Here is a 22,953-nt window from a genome sequence, read left to right as displayed (position 1 = left end):
TAATAATAGTATACAACCCGAAATTGTTATAAAAGTTATTTATTCTAATTTATCTAATCTCAACGCGTAATTTTTCACGAGCATATTTTTTTATTAAATCGTGAACATTGTTCACTTCTCTCTTTGATAACGTTCGGTTCATATCTCTATATACTATAGTATAACAATGCGATTTTCTTTTAGTTTCAGGATGAATGTATTCATCCTTCAAAAAAATTTGTTCTACCCGGTCACCGCCAACATTTCGTACTAAATCGCAAAAATCGTTCCTTGAGTAGCTACCATCTACGGGTAACCAAAAGCTTAAATCGTTTCTACACTGAGGAAAAACACTAACAGGCTGTAAAGAAATCAATTAATTATTTACTTATTTCACAAACAATGTTAATTACGTTTTTAAAATTGAGATTCAGAAAGAAGTTCGTGAAACAGTAAAACCATGTAATAACTATATTTTGAAGAAGCATATTAATGTATATTATTTATAATTATTAGTGTAACTTTCTTTATAGATGAATTTACCAATGATGACTTCATAATAAAGTTGAAACATATAGATAATATACATGAATATATTTGTTCAGTTTATCACTGTTATTAATTCTTAATATATTCCATTACCTTATACTGTATTGTTGTATTAGGATCATTGAACTCAAATTGGCTCAAAAAGCCAGTATCTTTGCTCCAAAATAACCTGATATCAGGAATATTATATAAACACATAGCTAGTCTTTCCAAGCCCAGTCCAAATGCCCATCCAATGCGTTCTCTTACACCTGCATTTGTTAAAATTTCTTGATGCATAATACCACATCCCAATATTTCTAACCATTGATTGTTATGATAGACTTCCAATTCCCATGATGGATGTGTAAAAGGAAAATATTGCCCTACCCATCTAGTTTGGACCTCTAAAATTAAAAGTAATAATTTTGTACTTAATTGAAGTTGCACTTATTTATTAGAATTTTTCTTTTTTATCCAATTACTTGGTCCAAAAAGTATCTGTGCCAATCCTGTCAAAGTATTTTTTAATTCATGTTCCATTATCTTAACAGATTCCAAAGTGTGGCAAGCTTGCTTCTCATTACTTTCCACACCTCTGTGTTCGAACAGCTTTAATTCATTAGAATTGCTTGTATTTTCAAATACCTCTTCTACCGTACATAGTCTGACACCATCTACTTGATGAAATACAGGATAATGCTTGCTGTCTATTTCATCTCTGCGATAAACATCCCCAATTACAAGGAAATTGTTCAATCCCATAGAAATTAGTTCCGACTGATGTGCAGTTGTATGTGCACGTAACAAAGTATCTTGATTTATATAATAACAATCATTTTTCTGCCTACTTAAATGATTGCTTGGCACAAGAAGGGAGTCAAAATTTTGAGCAACCGTCACTATAGGGGATATGTTGTCAAATACACTGAAGATTGGATTCCCAATACGATTACAAAATTGCATGTAAAAATAATTAACGATACGTTGACGTACATGGGACAAAGGATGGAACGGCGTAACATGCAAGTTACTTCCTAATTTAGAAATAACATTTGTACTAATGTTCGTCCATTCGTCTGTTGGATACTTATGGCCGAGCAACGTTATTTCGTTACTTGGTTTAGCTTCAGAAACAGTCGATAAAGCTTTACATAGCGGTGATCGTACGCTATTATGCTTCAAAAGTTTATACACGTTATACCTACAAAATTATGTTTTAAATGACATCGTAAAAGCAATTAATTATACTGTTACAGTACAACACAACAAATAATCTAACCATCTTAGTATCATTGCGACGCAATAATTTTACGTATCTCGGAATCTCAAGCTCTGTATATTCAAATATAATTAGGAGACTAAAATATATTTCATAGACATATTATATTTCGTAATTTGTAATCAAAATATAAAGACTGTACAAAGACTACTTTGTTTGTAGGTAGATATTGCAGGAAGTCGTCACAGTATAAATAACGCATAACGATTTAAGGAGAATTTACAATGCTGGTAACATTTACAAGACGATGCCATTTAAATTTTTCTTTTTGTAAAATTGTAAATTATTTGGAATCGAAGCATTAACAATTAAGGTATGTAATTAGTACAGATTTAGAGATCAAAATTCGATGAGGGGTCTTCTGTAACCGTGTCAAATACGAACACACGCGGTAGAAAATCTACAATCCGCATTCACATTTAGTTTCTAGTGTATTCGAAACGATGGCTGATAGTCGCAATGTAATATTGAATCTTTACCGAAGTCTTATTCGAGAAAGTAAGAAATGGAATTCTTACAATTATCGGTAAGTTTAAACTGTTAAACAATGGAAAATTAACACTTTGAGATATTGTTTATTGACCTTGAATTTTGTCCATTAAACTGAAAATAAACTACGTACATTCTATGCATCGATTGTAACCGCATTTAATCTGTATGCATTTATATTCATTGTAGGATGTACGCTTTGCGGAAAATACGACACGAATTTCAAGAGAATAAAGCACTTCGAGATCGCGAAAGGATTAACGAGGAGTACAAAAAAGGACAGGAAGTGCTTGAAGTTATTAAGAGACAAGTGACCATTGGCAATCTTTATGCCACAAAACCACTAATTATCGAAACTATGAAAAAAAGATCGAATTTCAATTAAAATTGCACACGGTGTGAGTGTTAGTGAATGTCTGTAAAAAGAACTATAATCCGTATAAGATATGACAAAATTATAGTTAGTATAAGGTTAAGATAGATCTAAAGATCTTCAAAGTTCCATAATAATTTTAAAGATTCCTCATAATGCGGAATAAAACAGAATATTTGTTACTGTAACAAAGAGATGTAATAAATAATGTGTATAACGTTTCTAGACTATTATTTATAAGTAAAAGTGTATGTAATAACGATATGTTGTATATGTTGCTGAAATAAAGTATGTGGAATATTTGTCATATCTATTGACCTTCATTTTTGAAGTGTGATTATACATATTTAATAAATGGTGATTTAAGTATTTTCATGTATCGTTGAACTACTTTACCAAAGATGGTGGGAGTTAAGAAACGGCTAAACGGAAGAAATTTTTTGAAAGCTTCGGGTGATTTCCTGAAATGTGACGTTTTACTATTGTACTGTTTCGCGAATCAAAATCGAGACCTACTAGACACGCCAGTGAAAATTAGGGATAGTGTGCAAAATCACTAACAGTGATTTATTACAGTGATCACAAAATCACGATCACGCTCGTGATTAAACTCCATTCGCGACCGTGATCTGGAAGATGGCGTTGTAGTAGCGGTTCAAAAGAATTACAAATGCGCCAAATTTAAATTGTATAATAGTAATGCAGTCTAAACATTGCTTTTAAACCATATTATATTATAATACATATACAGTTTAAGGACATAATTCGTGAAAAGTGGAAAGAACGCTACCTACCAATCAAAAGCGATCACGAAGAATCACAAATCACCATGATTCTAGTGAAAATATCTTCAGTAATAAAAGAAAATGATTCTAGATGTGTATTTGGTAGTACTGATAGATCAGCTGTTTCCATTTTTTCACGATGACAGATGGAGCGTATTACGATAACAGTTTATGTACTTGATGGTGCTCCGAAACGACTACGATGAGTAGTATAGTATCGTGAATTGAACAAATAAATTATATTAGTAAAAATGGCAATGAGAAATTTGACGGAACCGTTCATTTTAATGCGGAATAATGCATTACAAAGCAAACATATATACGCTGAACAGGTATGACGAGTATAACCTTTATCTAATGGAAATTATGCGATGTCAGTCTTACACGAGAGGATTTAAAACTTTCATGGTATAACATACTTTTTCCAGAATCTGTCTGATCGAATGGCGTTAGTAGCTTCGGAGACTGGCAGTTCTGATAATGTAGAATTGAGAAACATCAATTTGGAGAGTAATGCACCACCTGTTTGGATAGATGCCTTGGAAGAAACACAATATATTTTAAGTAGATTACGCGTGAAGATAGACAGCTTAATAGAGTTACAAGCTAAACAGTTAACTAGACCGACGTTAGATGATACATCAAAGGTTCGTCTACAACTTTAACGCGATACTAGTTCTCTTGAAAGTTAAAGAACCATCGTATAGATAACATCAGAGATTCATACAATCGTTCTGATTTATTTCGATTACTTAATTATTAGAGAGCAAATAGTTAAAAACATGTCTACAGGAAGAAAGACAAATGGAACAACTGACGCGAGAAATAGGACGCGCATTTTCTAGCGGTTACCGTCAAGTGCAAACTATCAAAACTGCAACAAGGCATACTAATAAACCTATAGAACGTCAGTTAGCTGCAAGCGCGGTAATGGCTCTTTCGACCGCTTTGCAAGAGCTGGGTCTTCGATATAGATCAGCTCAGAATCACTACTTAACACGTACGATTTCTACGATTTCTACGAATTGGAAACCTTTCGAACAAATATTTAGAACAATTTTTTACGATTTTAGAGATAAAATCGAGGGAAGAGAGGAGCAATCAATTTTTTACCGAAGATCAATCGATATTTTTAAATAACGCCACGACCGATACGTGGTTAATGGAATCTAATGAAACAAATTCGGAGAGTTGGCACAACAACGAGCAACGACAAGACTCTGTACTTTTACAATTAGAAGACACGGAGGATAGAATGAAATTAGCCGTGGAAAGAGAAGAACAAATTGGCAACATAGTTCAAAGTATAGCGGATCTTCGGTATATATTTAAAGTAAGAATCTGAAACATTACCATTGTATTAATATTAGTGGAAATTTTGCTACTTATGATTGTATTAAAAAATTTTAAATAAGAAACTTTATCTGAACAGGATTTAGCGAATATGGTGCAGGATCAGGGCACTATCTTGGATAGAATCGATTATAACGTCGAACAAACACAAGTACAAGTACAGGAAGGCTATAAACAATTGAAAAAGGCGGACTCTTATCAAAGAGCCAATAAAAAATTATATTGTATAGTCGTTCTCGCTGGAGCTATTATTCTAGTTAGTTTTCTTTTCATCGTATTCAAAACATAAGACACAATATTGATATGAATTGGGTAAATACATCCTAATATAAAAACAGTTGTTATCCATCGATGTTTCTTGAAAAGAAACGTATTTATAACACACATCCTGCGCGGTAAATAGTATTTTTCGATGAGATTCACAAGTATCGTAAATAAGTGAGATAAGCAGGAGAATAGTTGCTGCACCATTAATCCGAACGCGTTACGAACGTTATTGTCTCATCAATATGATGGATTCAAACACATTAATCATACATTAATGTTTTGTGATACCTAGTAACAGTGAATGTTATTTATAAAAGTAATACGTAAGTACGGAGTCAGTTTTACGCAATTGAAACGACATAACTCAGAAGTGTAACGAATTTGTCATAAAAGTATAATTTTTCAAAAAAGTGAGAAATCTCTGTCTACAGGATTTTGAGAATTACGTTAAACGTTTTTATCTAGTTGACAATAGAAACTGTTCTGCTGTTGTTAATCAAAGTCATTCCAGTTAATGAGACGAACGTGGTATCGTTTGTTTCGTTATCGTACACGTCGTATTTAATTGTATTTTTAAGTTTAGATTGATTGTAACATATATTTATACTAGAAACCTAATTACGCGACTATAACTTATAGATCAGCTCTTATTCTCCAACGAATGGGAGAGAAAGAGAAATCTAACGTGTTCATATGTAAAACCAAATTTATGAAGTGAATACAAAGAATACCTGTGGATAAATTATATACCATTTAGTCATTTCACTGTTTTAGAAAGCATTTGTAGTCAGGCTTAATACTTCTATGTAATGTTATTCTTTCTCTAATAAAAAGAATTATATTTCAGCAAACGCACGATATAAACGTTATAATTTCGTTTAATACAAACGTAAATATCTTAGATGAACGACTGACAAGTGTCCCAACAAATGGCAAGATTAATAACATTTTGGTTCAAGCAGTGTGTAATTTCCATAATACTTAATGATACGATACGGGATAAATTTCGTTTGAACATTCACTTTTTATCTTAAGATTGAGCGATACGTATATTTACATTATCTACATAATTTATTTAACCTCATTCGCCTAACAAACACGTTATTTAAAAAAATACTACCCTCACGAAGTATAGATGATCTTTCTGTTTTCACATATCTATTTATATACAATTTGCACATTTATATACAAATATATCTACACATTTTATCACGCTACAAGTTACAAATCGAGCACCGATGGACAAAATCCAAAGATAAAAAGATCTTCCGGTAAAAAAATCGGTAACAATTTTAACGTGTTCGCGATGTAATTTGTTACTGCAATTAACGTTTATTCTAATAAATGGAATGCAGTAAATGCTGTTAGCAACGTAATGCTAATTTTATTGTACCATTGCTACCCGCGTATGCTAGAATTTGTTCCTTTCGTTTCGACTTAAATCTGAAGATCGTACAGTTACGTGGAAATGTCGGGCGATCGTTTCCCCCAAAGCAATGGCGAAACATCTCTGTGTAAATGGAGAAACGACATTTTCATGTAAATGTAAAAAAAATGTAAAAAAGGCTGTATACGATTGACGTTTGAACTACGACATACCTCGTAGTGCACATCCGTTTTAGGGCGTTGTTACCACCATCGACAATTTATAAACGCGTAACAATCGTGACCGAAAAATTACGCTTATTTACATCGTACAGTCGGAAAGTGAGGCTCAAGTGGTGGAGGTGTTCAAAATATGGGCTAAGATTCCAAAGGCTCCGCCAAGTATGTAACGCACAAAGTTATCACCGACCAAAGGACCCAGGGCGTAGAGGCCAGCTCTCGGTGCTTTAGTCACCTCGTACGTAAAATCATCGACCTCGATCGGATTCGATTTACCGCCTATAGGTTTGTCTGGGAACTTTCCAAGACCGATACCACCGGCTTCCAGATAGGACAGGTCAGGCTTATACCCTGCGAATAAATATTTCTTTATAATCGTCAGAACCGTGGTTAAGTACTGTATATACAGTAAAACCTCGATTTAACGGACAGAATTCTATGTCTCCTATGTTGGTACATCTTCGGATTATGTGGCCTTTGGTTGGTTCTTTTATGTTTTATTCTAAATTTCGTCGGCTCGAGACACACTGAATGGGGGGGGAAATGAATCTAGAAAGGTTAACCATGCATCTAATGTAATGCACCTCTCTGGCAAGATAAGATAATATCTTGCCAGTATACGTTAAAATAAACGTGGAAGATGATGGATGATTTGTTTTTCTTTCGTTCTGCATTTTAATCCACTGAAAAATACTATTAAGCGCCAATTGACTTGAATGGTTTTACTGGTTACCGATAAGTAAATTTATCAGCTGTTTAAATAATATAGATACTATTCGATCAAATGTATTTTTGGTGTCTACAAATGGATTTACTCTACTGTCGTATTTATCGAAGAGATTTCGCGAAAGAATAGGTATTTTTTAAGATATGACATTTTATATTTTCGTCGAAACTGAAGACTTTTATAAATTAAATTTAAATAAAATGAAACAAATAACAAAATTAATTTCGGTATTTTGTTCATTCTTTTGATCGTTACAGTAATTCAAATGTCTATGGTTTGATTTATCATTATTGTTACTGCCACTGTGGAATGTGAAATATTCGCAATGTAGAGGTGTTGTGTCACACCTTCTCGAATTTTTTTCTAGAAAGTGGATAGGATTTCGGGGGTATGTCTATTCACCAAAAATGATTGTAATTGACCCCCACAATCGACAATAATTTTTCCAAAACGATTTGAAATTTTTTTTCCGTCGAAAAATTTCACACCTTTTCGAATTTTTTTCTAGAAAGTGGGTAGGATTTCGAGGGTACGTGTAATGACCAAAAATGATTATAATTGACCCCCGCAACCGAAAATAATTTTTCCAGAACGATTTGAAATAGTTGAATTTAATTGTTAATAACTTTTCAACGAAGCCTCGATCAGCAAATTGGTATTCTTGATTTTCGTCTTATTTTGGCCTCTAGAATTCCCCATTAAAATTTTTCCCATGGGTGGCCGAACACCCTGTATAGTATTGATTACAGATATTGAATAGAATATTTGCAATGATTCTTGTCATGCATTCGCCTAGTTTTATTCTGAGAATCGGGACTGTGGTTATTCCCACGATTATGTTTGGCATCTTAGATATTCTACGATACGTACCTATGAGTATAGCCACGACAGAGACGCGAAACGTCTTTAGTTGTCCATCCGGGGCTAAAAGCGTGACCATTCGCCTGCGGGGCTCATCGACGTCCATACTATCGTTCCTATTCTCGCCGAATCCGACGAGCGTATATCCTTTCAACGCTTTGTAGAGAGGATAATTGGTACCCCCGTCGGCCATCATCTCGTAAACCTTGTGGTATTCGGGATACATAGAACTGGGGAGCCCCTGCAACCTATCGTACTTGTTATGTATTCTTTCGGTCTTCGATTTGCTCCATTCGGTCGACGAGTCCCGGAATGCGTGCAACACGGGTATGATGCCTCGAAAACGCGCTGCTATTATCGCATCTGCTGCACTTAACCCAGAACCAATCACTAAAACGGGATCGACAGGTCCCGCGAGTTCTTCGTCTGTAATCAAACCGATCAATTTTTTAATCTATGTCAAATCGAACACTTTTTTAGAGTAATATTACGAATTTGTATGAAATTTGAATATATTACAGTCTTTAGTCAACAGTTACAATAATTTTAGTTACAGAGGGCGATTTTTTTCAACCGACAATGCAGACAAGCGGAGCCACGATCAAAAGTTTGATTTACAAATGGATCTGAATCTTGTATTTGTTATTCGGAAAGGAAATGCCGTCCAACTTGGATCGTTACTGTCACCACAATTGCGACACAACAAAATCTGGCAGGAAATGTGGGTGGAACGTGTCTGCGTACCGTGATGCTGATCGACCAGACGATCTAATCTCGATTCCAGGTCGTTCAGGTCGTGCGTCACCCACTCTGGCCGTGAATCTTCTCCCGGTATTCCCAATCGGTTGGACAAATCGGTTGTTCCCGTAGCAAGAACGACTCGTTTGCATCGATATCGGAACAGCTTTTCAGTATTGTTTTCGAATCCCTCTACCGTCCATCCGTAACGATTGTCAACCTCATCGACGTTCGAAACACGAACTGGCCTTACCGAGGTGACTGTGGTCCCACTGCAAAATTATATTTAAGCTAAAAATACCAGCGTAGTTGATGTAATGCCAGTGGTCGACGCTTCTAGGAACTAAGGATTTAACGAGAAAAAGATCTCAACTGTACCGCTTCGATTTTAACGATATTTTGCAGGATGATAGAACGCATACTTCTAAAGATACGTGATAGTTTATAAATATACAGTGTGACACACAAGTTCGTTCACATAATTCTAATTAAATACAAGTATATTTCTTTCCAACGCGAACTTCGGATGTAAACATTGCAGTTGTCTCATTTGTTTACATATTATACAACTCTCTGTTATGCTTCTTACAGATACTTTAACACTTAAGTAGCCGCACGTGTCACGCCAAGCCTGTCGCTCGACAGTTCCCTAACTGTTTTTCGACCTGATATTTGTTAGATTGAACATTTTTCGTACTGTCCCCTCGTAAGAATCGAAAAGTGGGATTTTCTTGCGGGAATTAGGCGGAGCGAGCAAACTACTCACCTTGCTCCCTGTACCGGTTTATCGATGCCTAGCCAACAAGTCAAATCTGCACAATATATTCACTTAATCGCGCGACGTTGGCGATGAGATACAGACACAACAAACTGTAATACGAACCATCGAAAGTATTGTTCCAATCCTTTTCTTCGTACGTAGTCTTTGTAATAGGCGGCCACCGTACCGACGGAAATTCTACTAGGCGTTTTGCTTGCGTTCAATTTCTCTTGGTACGGTCCATCCTCCGTCGAATTCGCTAGCCGATGTTGCTCAGATTCTATAAACTTCTCCCATTCTCGTATTTCCAAATCGGGAAGCGACATCCACCGATTCAGACTGATGGTCAACACGTTCGGATCCATGGTCTACGTCGGTGATAATCGAACGTTTAGTAAGTACGAGTTGCTTGGAATTGTAAAGAGGTTGAACATGCAACTGGGACACTCGATCGAGATTCAACTACTTCTACAGTACTGATTCTGAAGACATCGCTCCGGGGTTGGCAAGACGAAATTCAACACCAGCAGATATTCTACGCGCCTCTATCTTTTGCTGACAGCCGATGAAAAGGATTCGTTTTAAGAATCATTACTGTATTCCTATTACCGAGTACTATCCAGTGATGACTTGATGGCTAGGCACGCTGATTGGCCGTAGCGTGATAGCGACGCCTCTCACACGCATTGTAATTATTGGCTGAGCCGCTCGCAACTACAATTCCATCGCGTGACAAAGGACGTGAACGAAACGTATAGCGACAAAGTAGGATAGGACAAAAATGTATCTCTCGTGGGAATCGAGCCTCTCCAGTGGGAATACCTTCGTGAAGACCTTCTCTCCATGCCCTTGCCTCGTTTAGTTTGCAGGTGCCTAGCCAACAAGTCACCACTGGACAGTATATTGGAAACATTTTCACTCGATGTGCTTGCAAACAGTGTCGATGTTGCATTTATTTGCATCATTCTTATTCTCCTCTTACGCGTTACTTCTGTCCTCTAACTGTATCCGATAGATTTCTCTTTACCTGCCAGGCACCGCCAGGTTGACCTTTCCCGAGTACCACGTGATCGATCACCTTGTGCTCGGGATGCTGTTCGAGGGACTTCCATGTAAGTAGAGACGGCACATCGAGGCCGGCGTCCACGCAAGGATGTTGAAGCTGATCCATAAGAAGAGCCAAAGGTCGACCGCCGACTCTGCCCTCCAACCCGGAAGAGAGGCATTCGAGTTTGCAACGCGTGCTGCGCGCCAATCCTCTTCCTTGGCTCTTTGTTTCGCATCGTTCTGTTCTGGTCTGTTGCTGTTGCCATCGGTTGCTCGTCCCGTTTCTCATCTCTTCGTCCGTGGCCGCGTGACAACACTCCTCGTTTCCTGATCTTGTGCTGAAGTGCAACCTCGCTGTGAGCATCTCGTCGCTGGGATGCGGCTCGCCGGTGTAATACGGCCAATTTCCAGCGAGCATGTAAGAAAGGCATATTCCACTGGGCCCATTTCCTAAACCAAACACACCATGAAGCTCGAATAAGTCCCACCCGTATATCTCTTTGTTTCGTAAGGATCAGAACCTCGTTTCACCGATCGAGAAACAGTTTCGTAGACTAGTTCCACTAAAAAATGACGAGGAAGTTGTAAAATGCACCATGACCAAATTTTTTTCGAAGATATAAATAAAAGTCCTGAACGAGTCTGCAGAATATAATCTCGATCGATGAAATACAATATTGGTCCTTTCCTTGTTGGTTTGCTTTCTTTCTTCGACTCTACGCCATTGAACGTCAATTTTATAAAGAATTTTATTAAGAATTCGCGGCTAACGTATATAAGAGAATTAACGTAATTGGTCCACGATGCGTTGTAATCGATCATCGAGCAAGTTTCATTAAAACGATCTATAGAGAATCGAGCGACCGTAGAGAGTAATTGATTGTTAGTGAAAGAGATTGTAAAAAAACTGTAGCTGTTAATAGTAACTGTGTATAGTTTGTGTAAATCTGTAAATAAATAAATATCTGAGTGTGTGAACAATAGTTAATCCAATATTGCCACACGAACCATACCTATAACGACCACATCCTTATAGACGACGTCGTTACCATCGTCGTTGTAACAATTTTGCATCGTCTCTCCGATTTCAAGGACTGTAACAAACGATTAAAAACTTTCAATTAACCAAATTCATATCAATTCATTCGTGGGAGAAATGCTTAATAATACCTCGATGATTGAAAGATAGATTAAGAAGGGCGGAAAAAACTAATTTATATTCGTTCTTGCAAAGAACCGACAGTGTCGTGGGAAAATCCGTGGATTGTTTGCTGATTTTTGGTCCCTTGATCTTGGGACTCAATCGCGTCTCAAATGGTATCTTCCGATAAAACACCAGTCAGAAAATTTGAAAATACATCAATGATTCCAACTATTTATACGGGCATGTTTCTTCGCTAAAATATCACTTGCCTTTTCTGTTTCATTTTACTTTATTATAGAGGTGACTTCATAATAATTGCGGTAAACGTATACTCATGACTGGCAATCTCGTTTGCTGGTGACTACCAGCAGGAAATTCCATCGTAGGAAAAGGGTTAATGCATCATGTTGCTGTTTGGCAACATTCCAGTATTCCCTAATGTAGCAAAAAAAGTAACGCTTATTACACGATGTACTTGACTGATACACTGTACCAATGTATAAATCATCGGCAGACAGCGATTATCTCATAAATAAATAATCTTTTGTTCCATTATCTTTGTGTGTCGTAATCTGAATGCCAGCATTACTCGTAATTATTGCATCATTTTATCTTTGGAGCGTTATTGCGGTAAAACAATTTAAAAACTGTACCATTCGGATTTGGTATTTTTAATCGAAATAAAAGAAATGTTTCACGGTGCAGTTACGTAAGTAGTACATAATGTTCCTGTTGCATTATAGAAACAACGATCGTTGAGACAGTTAAATTTTATCATTCGTCATAGATCGATATTCGCTGTAGAGAAAAGAAGTTTTGTAAATAATCGACACGGCACGATTGTATAACGCGGGGGGCAGAAATCGATGATTCTGCAACAGCGATTCTTCTTTGATGTTTCACTTTTGTTAAACGCAGGCTTGAAGAGATAATTGCTTCGTTAATGACAATTGCATTTTACTGTGTCATTGTTAGTCTTTGCACTCGCAGCGAAGGTGACCTTATCGTAAGGAACGAATCGGTTTCTGTTGAGACGCCACGGTGCCGCCACCATTGCGCAACAAATCGCACCGACATGCTGTCATTCGATACAGATTATCGTGGAAAAGTTGTGTTTTCCTCGTCGATCGACAACTCATCGCGCGACTCGTGTAGTCGCGTGCGTACGCGAAATGAAAGAGCCGATTATCTGCGATAAGATGACGAACCGCGCTCGTTCAGTCGTTTATGCGCAGTCATTTGAGAATTATCAATTGATCAGATTGTAACGTACAACCAAGGACGTGGAAAGGAAGGGACAAAAAATGCCTGACCCTCGACGCCATTTTATGAGATCAAATAAATATGTTCGATGCTTTCATATTTCAGATTCTTTCGATACGATTTCATTTTTAAAACGTAAATCGACGTAAAGATATCCAAAGAATGGGAATCTCGATCTGTTTCGCGATATTTTCGTAAGAACCAAAATACATTTTCGAGGATTTTGCGTTTAATCATCGCGATAGTGCATGAATAGTTGGAATATTCAATGTTTATTCGTAGTACTCGAGCGCGTAGAAAATATTTGATTAAATTATTAAATCGACGTAGAGATATCCAAAGAATGGGAATCTCGATCTGTTTCGCGATATTTTCGTAAGAACTAAAATACATTTTCGAGGATTTTGCGTTTAATCATCGCGATAGTGCATGAATAGTAGTTGCATATTCAATGTTTATTCGTAGAACTCGAGAAAATATTTGACTAAATTATTAAATCGACGTAGAGATATCCAAAGAATGGGAATCTCGATCTGTTTCGCGATATTTTCGTAAGAACCAAAATACATTTTCGAGGATTTTGCGTTTAATCATCGCGATAGTGCATGAATAGTAGTTGCATATTCAATGTTTATTCGTAGAACTCGAGAAAATATTTGATTAAATTATTAAATCGACGTAGAGATATTCAAAGAATGGGAATCTCGATCTGTTTCGCGATATTTTCGTAAGAACTAAAATACATTTTCGAGGATTTTGCGTTTAATCATCGCGATAGTGCATGAATTGTAGTTGCATATTCAATGTTTATTCGTAGTACTCGAGCGCGTAGAAAATTATTTAAATGATCCCCCAGCCCTACGTGCTAACCGTGAACCGGGAATTTTATATTTTCTGAATTTTCTAGCTTACGTCATGAAACGAGAACGAGGAAGTAAATGTACGAGCGAGTGCGCGAAATTTGTAAACGTTTCCTCGCGTTTTTTCGTAACGTGCTTAAAGTTTTTACCTTGTGGTAGACTGTCGTGCAGATGGCCAAGACCCAAACACCGAATCCGATACAATTCACTGCTTATCGAGGAAAATTGCCGACGGAATCGAGAATCGAAATAGCTCGTAAAGAAAAGGTACTCGCACGCGAACGGTCGGCGCCGTACTGAGGCGCAAGCGGAACGCGTGCTTCCCTTTTCCGCGGGAACGTTCCTATCGCGGAAGGTCACAGTACATCGTGTCACCGACACACAACTCACACAAACTCGTCTACCGTTCTTTACCCATTCATCCCCATCAAATATTCCATCTCTACATACGAATTATTGGTAACATTGCGACGCACACGATTGTAAAAAAAAAACATAATTCATTTCATTATACATAATATGCACAACGTAATTAAACGGTCTCTGTTCTTACAATTATATTTATCCAAATGTTACGAGCTATTTCTACCAAAAAGCAGAAGAAGAAAATACTTGAACGTACTATTCTTCTACGAGAAGAAGGCACAGCGTCATGTTTACATCCCCACTCCTGTTGCAGACCGCTAACTCACTATTGGTCGAGAACGGTGACGAAGGTCGGTGACAGCCAATCACTGGACAGCAGCAAGAGTGGGGATGTAAACACGGTGTGCCTTCTTCTCGTGGAAAGACGATACATATCGCTTATTTTTAACGATAGAAAAAATGTAGAAGGAAAGCCTTCGTTTGAAGTGATAAATACTGATATACGATTTAAGTTTGATTAGGAATGATTTACGTTTTCCTAGTTCCTTATCGTAACTTCAGAAACAATGTTTCACAGCTGTGCATGACCTACGGCAATCGCACGTGCAATACCGTTTCATTTACCTAGTATAGGAACGCGTGCATTCCTCGTATTCGTATTTCTACTCGTATAGCTATTTAGGTTATAATCGATCGTACGGTGCGTGTACAAAATTAATGAGAGTAATTTTATGTCACCGAATCGAAACGAAACCGGCTGAAACTCACGAGTCAAATCACAGTTTTTATTCTTTTTATGTAATCCCCTATCTGCTAAAAAACCGGTTATACCTTTCACCATTCAGTCCCTCGACAAACGCAAACGGAACTTCTATCGATTTCTTTTTAATTTCAGCTTCGTGGAAAATTTGCATGAGATATACAGGGTGTTCGGTCACCCCTGGGAAAAATTTTAATGGCAGATTCTAGAGGCCAAAATAAGACGAAAATCAAGAATACCAATTTGTTGATGGAGGCTTCGTTAAAAAGTTATTAACAATTAAATTCAAAGATTTCAAATCGTTCTGGAAAAATTATTTTCGGGTGCGGGAGTCAATTACAATCATTTTTCGTCATTAGACATACCCTCGAAATCTTAGCCACTTTCGAGAAAAAAATTCGAGAAGTTGTGAAATTTCTCGACGGAAAAAAAAAATTTTAAATCGTTTTGGAAAAATTATATTTGGATGCGGGGGTCAATTATAATCATTTTTGGTCATTACAGATACCCTCGAAATCCTACGCACTTTCGAGAAAAAAATTCCTTACCGAAAATCTAATTAGGCGCCTTTTCGACGAAAAAAAAAGATTTCTAATCGTTCTGGAAAAATTATTTTCGGTTGCGGGGGTCAATTACAATCATTTTTCGTCATTAGACATACCCTCGAAATCTTAGCCACTTTCGAGAAAAAAATTCGAGAAGTTGTGAAATTTCTCGACGGAACAAAAAAATTTTAAATCGTTTTGGAAAAATTATTTTCGGTTGCGGGGGTCAATTACGATCATTTTTGGTGAATAGCCATACCCCCGAAATTCTAACCATTTTCGAGAAAAAAATTCAGTACTGGCGGAACTTTAAACGTTAATAACTTTTTAATGAAGCGTCAGTTAAGAAATAGATATTCTTGATTTTCATCATATTTTGGCCTGTAGAATCCCCTATTAAAATTTTTCCCAAGTGTGGCCGAACACCCTGTATACTTTGAAAATTTTTACTCGGTAACATGGACGATTTTCGCGAAATTTCGATCGATATGTACCGTGACTCATAAACGTATCGGTGCACGCAAGAAGCGATAGTATTTTTGTATCGATTTTTTAACAAATAGAATGCTTAGACCATAAACGTACAATACTATGAAAAAAGACAATATCATCACTTATAGTTACAAAAAAATTAAACTAAACGATTCTAAATATCAATTAACGTCACGAAGTTATTGTCACATCCAACAGTTTAAAAATGATCTAAAAACACAAGTCGTAAATTATTCGAGAATGGCTGCTATGCGACTATAAAAGTTATAAATACACGACCTCTGTCATCTGATCTAAATCCCATTGAGAAGGTATGCGACAGATTAGATAAAAAAAAAATACGAAAATATTCAATAACTAGTAAAGCGAAATTGCACGGTAGATTAGAAGAGAAATGATGTAATATAAAAGATTATTTTTTAAAACTTGTAAAATCAATACCAAAGAGACTTTACGAAGTGATCAAACAAACTCTACAAAATATTAACATAAACTTTATTAATTCTTGTAACGTGTGCCAATAAATTCTGTGACTTCGAATGATGCATGGAATCTCATCTTTTCATTTTTGTACACCTATAAGCGACGATATTTTGTTTTTTCATAGCATTACATATTCATGGACTTTTATACTTTTTAAATAAAAAGTGTAAAGAATCTTTCATTATTTCTTTTACTTCTCATACTGTTTTTACTTTCTGCGTGTGTCAATAATTTTATGACTCACTGTAAGTCCACGTAAAATATTAATGCTCGTGTGGATTAAAATTCATCGTTTGCCGAATGTACAAAAAGATTCTCTCAATTTCGAACGAGATAAATAAACATTGCTCGTTTTCGTTCACACTGCGTGCGTATGAATGTACATTCTGTCTGTTTTAGACAGTAATTTTCCATTGATCGATCGTTGCTCGGTCCTTCTTGATAAAAGGACAAGCTTTGGTACACACACGCACGGAAGGAGCGACTGACAATACATAAATCGCATATAAGCACGTATCTGGAAGTTAAAGAAAATTGTAAGCATTTTTTATTCGATGTCGCGAGCCCATACTCGTACGGTTAGAAAAGGAAATCTGCTACAAAATAAAGAAACCGCGACAATGGCTATATCGCGGTAATACATATGTATGCGGTAACCACTTACCCTACACAATCGTCATTTACTATCAAGCACGTTTATCCAACGATATCGTAACGCGGAAGTACGAAGATACTATGGAAAATTTCAAAATATGTAACAACAACGAGGAAAAAACAACCGATCATTGTACATGAAACGTTAGGTGATTTTGAATCAAATTTTGCAGGAAACTTAATGCATATGCATGGATACGTATCAAGGCATGTGTGACGTTTCTGAAATTGTAATGACTGGACAAATTTTGACGGCTCGATCAGTATTACGTAATTCAGGTCAAACGTCATTTTGGAAACACGATAGTATCTGCTAAAAATAGTGTACGCACGTCGCGTGTGTCGAGTAATATATGTATATATGCGTTTATCGAACTAGATCACATTTACACAAGATGAAACGAAGTTATCATTATTCTCAGCAATCGGGGCGATATACATTTCTTTCACGAGTTAAACTCAGAAAAATTAAGAACGTGAAGTAAACCTGAATGAAATTAGACGTGAAACGACTGTTATTAAAGAAAATAAAAATTTCAGTAACAAATAAAATTGATCGTTGGATCGACGCTTTCTGCTAGAGGAAAATGTTATTGAAATGATACAGATACCCATTTACCTGAGCTTTCGTCATGCGATCACGGCATCTCATCTAATTTGGCGTGTAAACTTATATCCGATGCATTGTGTAGAAATTTTGTTGTACGTCGTTTAACACACATCCACGATTATCAGCTATTTTCTGTCGATCGTTACCACTCTCGAGAATCATTTTCGAATTATTTCCATTTAGACGACTGTTTAAAATCATTACCGGTTTAACACCACAAAGTTGTTGTTTCTTCGTCTTTAATTAGCACTTTCAGCCAACTTATGAAATTCCTTCTAAGTTGATCAACCTCCTCCGCAAACCAAATCGCGACGAACAACGTAAATGTCGTAAATTTATCTCAAAATCAGATGTTTGGACTTTCTCTACCGACACACCTCGCAATGCATTGATTTTGTTTTATACAAGGTTAGGTTTTGTTGAAAGTATATAGTCTATCGCTATACTGTTATGTGTGTGGCGACACCTTCACGACCAGCTGCAATATCAAGGGATTACGAATCACGGTCGGTTATTGATACGAAAAATTTTTGGACATACGAGAAATTGAAACATTTCAACACTTCAGATAGGATTCAATAAATATTACCTTTCGTTATTTATGATACTTTTTAATAATGCCAGAATCGTCACAGTTGATAAAAATTCCATAGCTCACATATCGACACAGATAAGGGATCAAATACTTCGTATGTGACGTGGGGTTTTGTTTCAAACAGAATGATTTCTTAAAATTTTAAACTAAAGAATATTCTATGTAAATACATTGCATAAATACATATTTTCAGGAATTCTTACTTTCTTACGCGAAATCACTAGATAGGCATAGGCTAAAGAAATGTATAAATATCAAATGAACGATTAAATATAGTTTACAACACACGAAGTATAGCATAGACTATGCATCTCATGAAAATGGTGTCACCACAGACGAGGTGGCCCAATCTGACTGCCATACCGACCTGAAAATTCGGAGGTGATTTTAGCGTCCTCATCTCATGGATGGCGGTCAGTTGAGAAACTATTCGCTAAATTAGTATTGATAGGCAAACAGCGTAAATACATGTGAGTTGACTATGGAAGGGATAAAAATTCATTTCTGAATCTATTGGTAACGTTGCGAATGACACGAAAATGGTAATGGGGTTTCGAGACCCCATAAAAATGAGCCGAAAAAATACATTGGATGAAAGATCTACTCGTATACCTCGTCTTTGACAATACTCTAGAATCTTTGATGAATCAATGAGAATCAAAACTAATCTAACGAAGAAGCTCTATATTTACGATGACCTATGCAAAGCGGATCGCAGCCAATTTGCTAATATTATTTAGTTTTTAATTAATAATTGCATTACCCAGCTAAGAATGATACGATTATTAATTAAACGCAAAATAATATTACCCAGGTCTCACCACGAGGAGGTTGCTGCGAATGGAGACCCACCCTAACCGATTCCCAACCACCCTCCATTAATAAAGATCTTCTTTGACCAACGATCGTTGGTCAAAGAAGAAACAAACGAAAGTGCAATCAATGAAAGATGTACAACCAACGAAGTGAGTTGAAAGAGTTTTCAAAGGAATTTGTCTTCAAATAAAAATGACCTGCCTAACATAATGGCTAACCAAACACCTGCCCAACTATAAATCTATATTCGTTTATTATATCAAGAAACAATTCTAAATTCGCAGCCATTAGCTCGGTGTTACCCACGATAGAAAAGCTTTTTTATCGTGGGTAACACCGATTACCAGGTCTCACCACGAGGAGGTTGCTGCGAGTGGAGACCCGAAGGGAGATAGATGGAATCCAAGTTCCATCGATCTCCCTTTCACATCCTTAAAAACTAGATTAGTCATGCCAAGTAATTATTTTGTTTAAAAGAGGGACGAATCTAAATCGTGGGCGACGCGACGCGATACGACGCGATGCACCATGCAATAGTGCAAGGAACGAGAGACGCGAACCGAATAGCGAGGTCAAAAGGGCCAGCTCGTTGCCTCTTGGCAAGTCCGATCGAAGGGAAAGGGAATCGACGCACCCGACACGGGTTCCCCATTTCCCCCAAGCAGCCTGTTGGGAGCCAAATGGACCCAACTCGGGATGTCTGACAGAGAGAGGGATCCCGAGTTGGGGCTACCGTAGACAGGAACAGTCCCTGATCCCCTCTACGGCCGAAATACCCTTTCCCTTGGATCGTCTCGCTAGAGGACGGCAACTGACCCTTTGGACCAGCTAATCGGCCGATCACTTGCTTGCTACATGGAAGCAGTGGTGATCGGAGGGGACGGGAGACGAGTGAAAGAGAAGCTACTTGTTACATAATTACTTGGCAGGACACGCGGCTACACTAGGGACTTAAGTCTAAATACCAAGTAATTATTTTGTTTAAAAAGGGATGAAGCTAAATTGTGGGAGACGCGACGCGACGCGATGCTGAACCGTGCAGCAGATCTTCGGATCGAATCGACACTACCCTTGGTAGATTGATTTCTATTTCTAGAAATCGATCTATCATTGGCAGGCGACTAGATCTTTCGGACAAACTGGACGGCCGATCACATGTTCCGTTCGACGAAACAGTGGTGACCGAAGCAAGAAACGAGAGAACGAGTCGAGAGAAGCTACTTGTTAAATAATTACTTGGCATACGCAGATACACTAGAGACTTAAAATTAACGTCGAAGCTCAAGTCTAGTCAACTTGAAGCTAAAATTCGGACGATAGAAGGAAACAAAGTTCCTTGGATGTTGTACCAAGCAATTATATGGTTAAAAAGAGGGATGAAGCTAAATCGTGGGATACGCGACGCGACGCGACGCGATGCTGAACCGTGCAGCGGATCCGAGGATCGAACCTACTGCCCTTGCTAACTCGATCTCAACAAGAAAACAGAGAACTGCAACTCCGAATCGAGGTCTCCATTTCTCCAACGCAACCCGCCGGGAGCCCGAAGGACCCGACTTAGGCTGTCTGACAAAGAGAGAGTACCTGAGACAGAGTCGACTTCCGCTGGAAGGTATGCGTTTCCGCAGAATACGGAAACTCCACACCTTCCAGCGAAGTGCCGTTTTCCCTCAATCAAGCTTACCAAGGGAAGGCGATTAGATCTTTCGGACCAGATACACGGCCGATCACATGTTTCAATCGATGAAACAGCGGTGATCGAAGCTAGAAACGAGGGAACGAGTCAAGAGAAGCTACTTATTCAATAATTGCTTGGTAAGACGCGGAAATATGTAGAATAAAGAAATCTTCGACGTTAATTTTAAGATTCGCGACGAAGCTTAAATCTAACCGACTTAGAATTAAATGTCCCTCGGTGGATGTGGCGTACTCCCTCGATGTCCCTGCGAATAATCTGAAACTAAAATTGATACACATATTAGTGACATACGAAAGGAAATTTAATAACCACCATGCAAACTAAACGAAGCGATGGAATAATTTGTCGTGCTAATGTACCTAAAAGTGAGAATCTATAAGATTCTCGATGCTAGACCTACCTAAGGAAATGTACAAAATTTACACATGTTACGAACAAAGTATTCTACCTATACTTGCGTAACGAGAGTATAAAGTCGAAGTAAAATAGCGAATGATTACAAAAATTGTCCGAAGAACCATACAAACTTCAAAGACGAACAGAAACAAAGATTGAAAATCCAACGCAGAATTGAAAATCCAACGATGAAATTAAAGAATGAAAATACCCAAGAATACAAACAAAATACATAAAATAATATGGAAACAAAAATAGTACATGATCCAACACAATTATGTAAATTCAAAAAATAAGTCAGAAATAGAAATAGAGGAGGAAAACATAATAACCAGATAAAACCGGATAGTAAAACAACACCGAATTATGACCAAGTAAATAAAATAAACCGGTCAATTTTGTGATAATAATATAAACAAGTAAAGTGAGCTTACTACTTGTTGAGCATTAGTTACCATTACCAAGGAAGCAGCACCAGAGGTCCAGCTGTAACATAAGAAACGATTCGTAATTTAGCAAACGCGTTAGACAGTTCCATAACGTTGAATTGGTATCAAACGACAAAATAGAAGTGGGGAGAGCAATTTTAAATAGTTCTTACCAGTGGTCATCACGGTCCGGCACTGGTCAGTAGTGGTCAGTAGTGGTCAGTCGTCGGATCTCCACTGGTCAGCACTGGTCAGTAGTGGTCAGTTCTGGTCAGTCCTGGTCAGCCCTGGTCACTCCTGGTCACTCCTGGTCCCCCCAATGGTCACCGCTCCACGAATGGCCTAACTTCGGCCCGCGAGACCCGTTCCCCCTGGATGCTCCAGGGGTACTGAAGAATTTGTCCAGCGGTAGTCTTCGAGTGGGGAAGTCGAAGAGTGGGGAGACAATGTCAACGTGAAGAGTCAAGAACCGCTTGGTCTAGAGAACAATACTATTTCGATTGGTCCTATCTCTTGACCATTTCTGGATCTTCACTGGACCGCTGACCTTAATGTCGACCTCACTGTTGACCACTAGTGACCATAAGCTAGTCATTGTTGATCATCGACCCATTAAAACCATTACGAAGATTAAAGCCTTCTTACGAGGATCCCCTTACAATTTGATGCATGATCTTTTTAACATTTTGTTACATTTTGGAAGAGTGTATCTCATGTTATAAGACACTCGTGGTACAGCGATAGCGTTCATCTCACTAACGATAGGTCTATTCTTTACCTCGTTTATGTGTAATAGGTATACATGGGTTGGAAAATAAAAATGCCTGGGCAGTTGAGACTCAAAATCCCGAAAAAATGGGCCGAAAAAATATATTAGGTGAAAGGTCTGCTCGTATACTTCGTCTGTGGTGTCACACAAACTGAAATACCGACCTGGTAAAAACTAGAGGTTTGCCATACCGACCTGAAAATTCAGAGGTCTCATGGATGGCGGTCAGTTGAGAAACTATTCACTCAATTAGTATTGATGGGCAGGCAGAAAGTATTA

General features: G+C 37.5%; 4 protein-coding genes across 11 annotated transcripts; 2 read left to right on the top strand and 2 right to left on the bottom strand.

The window, feature by feature from the left end:
- Positions 1-23: 23 nt before the first annotated feature.
- Phers-m (Phenylalanyl-tRNA synthetase, mitochondrial) lies at positions 24-2,543 on the bottom strand. 2 transcript variants are annotated; one of them, XM_076773288.1, is made up of 4 exons: positions 2,412-2,543; positions 993-1,711; positions 622-914; positions 24-340 (listed from the first exon to the last, which is right to left on the bottom strand). In XM_076773288.1, the coding sequence occupies exons 1-4, from the start codon at positions 2,435-2,437 to the stop codon at positions 50-52; spliced, it is 1,329 nt and encodes a 442-aa protein (XP_076629403.1). In that variant the 5' UTR covers positions 2,438-2,543; the 3' UTR covers positions 24-49. The 2 variants fall into 2 exon arrangements, with proteins under 2 accessions (XP_076629403.1, XP_076629404.1); XM_076773289.1 differs by lacking the exon at positions 2,412-2,543 and adding an exon at positions 1,790-1,997.
- On the top strand, positions 2,105-2,960 carry Bcn92 (LYR motif-containing protein bcn92). The gene is made up of 2 exons (XM_076773298.1): positions 2,105-2,315; positions 2,468-2,960. The coding sequence occupies exons 1-2, from the start codon at positions 2,233-2,235 to the stop codon at positions 2,661-2,663; spliced, it is 279 nt and encodes a 92-aa protein (XP_076629413.1). The 5' UTR covers positions 2,105-2,232; the 3' UTR covers positions 2,664-2,960.
- Positions 2,961-3,574: 614 nt separating this feature from the next.
- Positions 3,575-5,911, top strand: Syx16 (syntaxin 16). 2 transcript variants are annotated; one of them, XM_076772579.1, is made up of 5 exons: positions 3,575-3,768; positions 3,865-4,083; positions 4,229-4,436; positions 4,510-4,769; positions 4,869-5,911. In XM_076772579.1, exons 1-5 carry the CDS (start codon positions 3,688-3,690, stop codon positions 5,076-5,078), a joined length of 978 nt encoding a protein of 325 aa, XP_076628694.1. In that variant the 5' UTR covers positions 3,575-3,687; the 3' UTR covers positions 5,079-5,911. The 2 variants fall into 2 exon arrangements, with proteins under 2 accessions (XP_076628694.1, XP_076628695.1); XM_076772580.1 differs by having other exon boundaries at positions 4,852-4,977.
- LOC143345446 (oxidative stress-induced growth inhibitor 1) lies at positions 5,910-18,380 on the bottom strand. Of its 6 annotated transcripts, none has more exons than XR_013080274.1 (8): positions 14,211-14,477; positions 11,808-11,888; positions 10,775-11,244; positions 9,871-10,115; positions 8,994-9,259; positions 8,259-8,675; positions 6,656-7,012; positions 5,910-6,566 (listed from the first exon to the last, which is right to left on the bottom strand). XR_013080274.1 is itself a non-coding variant. In XM_076772572.1 (8 exons), exons 3-8 carry the CDS (start codon positions 11,866-11,868, stop codon positions 6,771-6,773), a joined length of 1,701 nt encoding a protein of 566 aa, XP_076628687.1. In that variant the 5' UTR covers positions 11,869-11,888; positions 11,965-12,373; positions 17,981-18,380; the 3' UTR covers positions 5,910-6,770. The 6 variants fall into 6 exon arrangements, 5 of the variants coding, with proteins under 5 accessions (XP_076628687.1, XP_076628686.1, XP_076628685.1 ...); XM_076772572.1 differs by lacking the exon at positions 14,211-14,477 and adding exons at positions 11,965-12,373; positions 17,981-18,380 and having other exon boundaries at positions 5,910-7,012; XM_076772571.1 differs by adding an exon at positions 11,965-12,373 and having other exon boundaries at positions 5,910-7,012; positions 14,211-14,478.
- Positions 18,381-22,953: the final 4,573 nt, after the last annotated feature.

The sequence above is a fragment of the Colletes latitarsis genome, chromosome 9, assembly GCF_051014445.1.
Source record: "Colletes latitarsis isolate SP2378_abdomen chromosome 9, iyColLati1, whole genome shotgun sequence".
NCBI lineage: Eukaryota > Metazoa > Arthropoda > Insecta > Hymenoptera > Colletidae > Colletes > Colletes latitarsis.
This window is presented reverse-complemented; position numbering and strand designations above follow the sequence as displayed.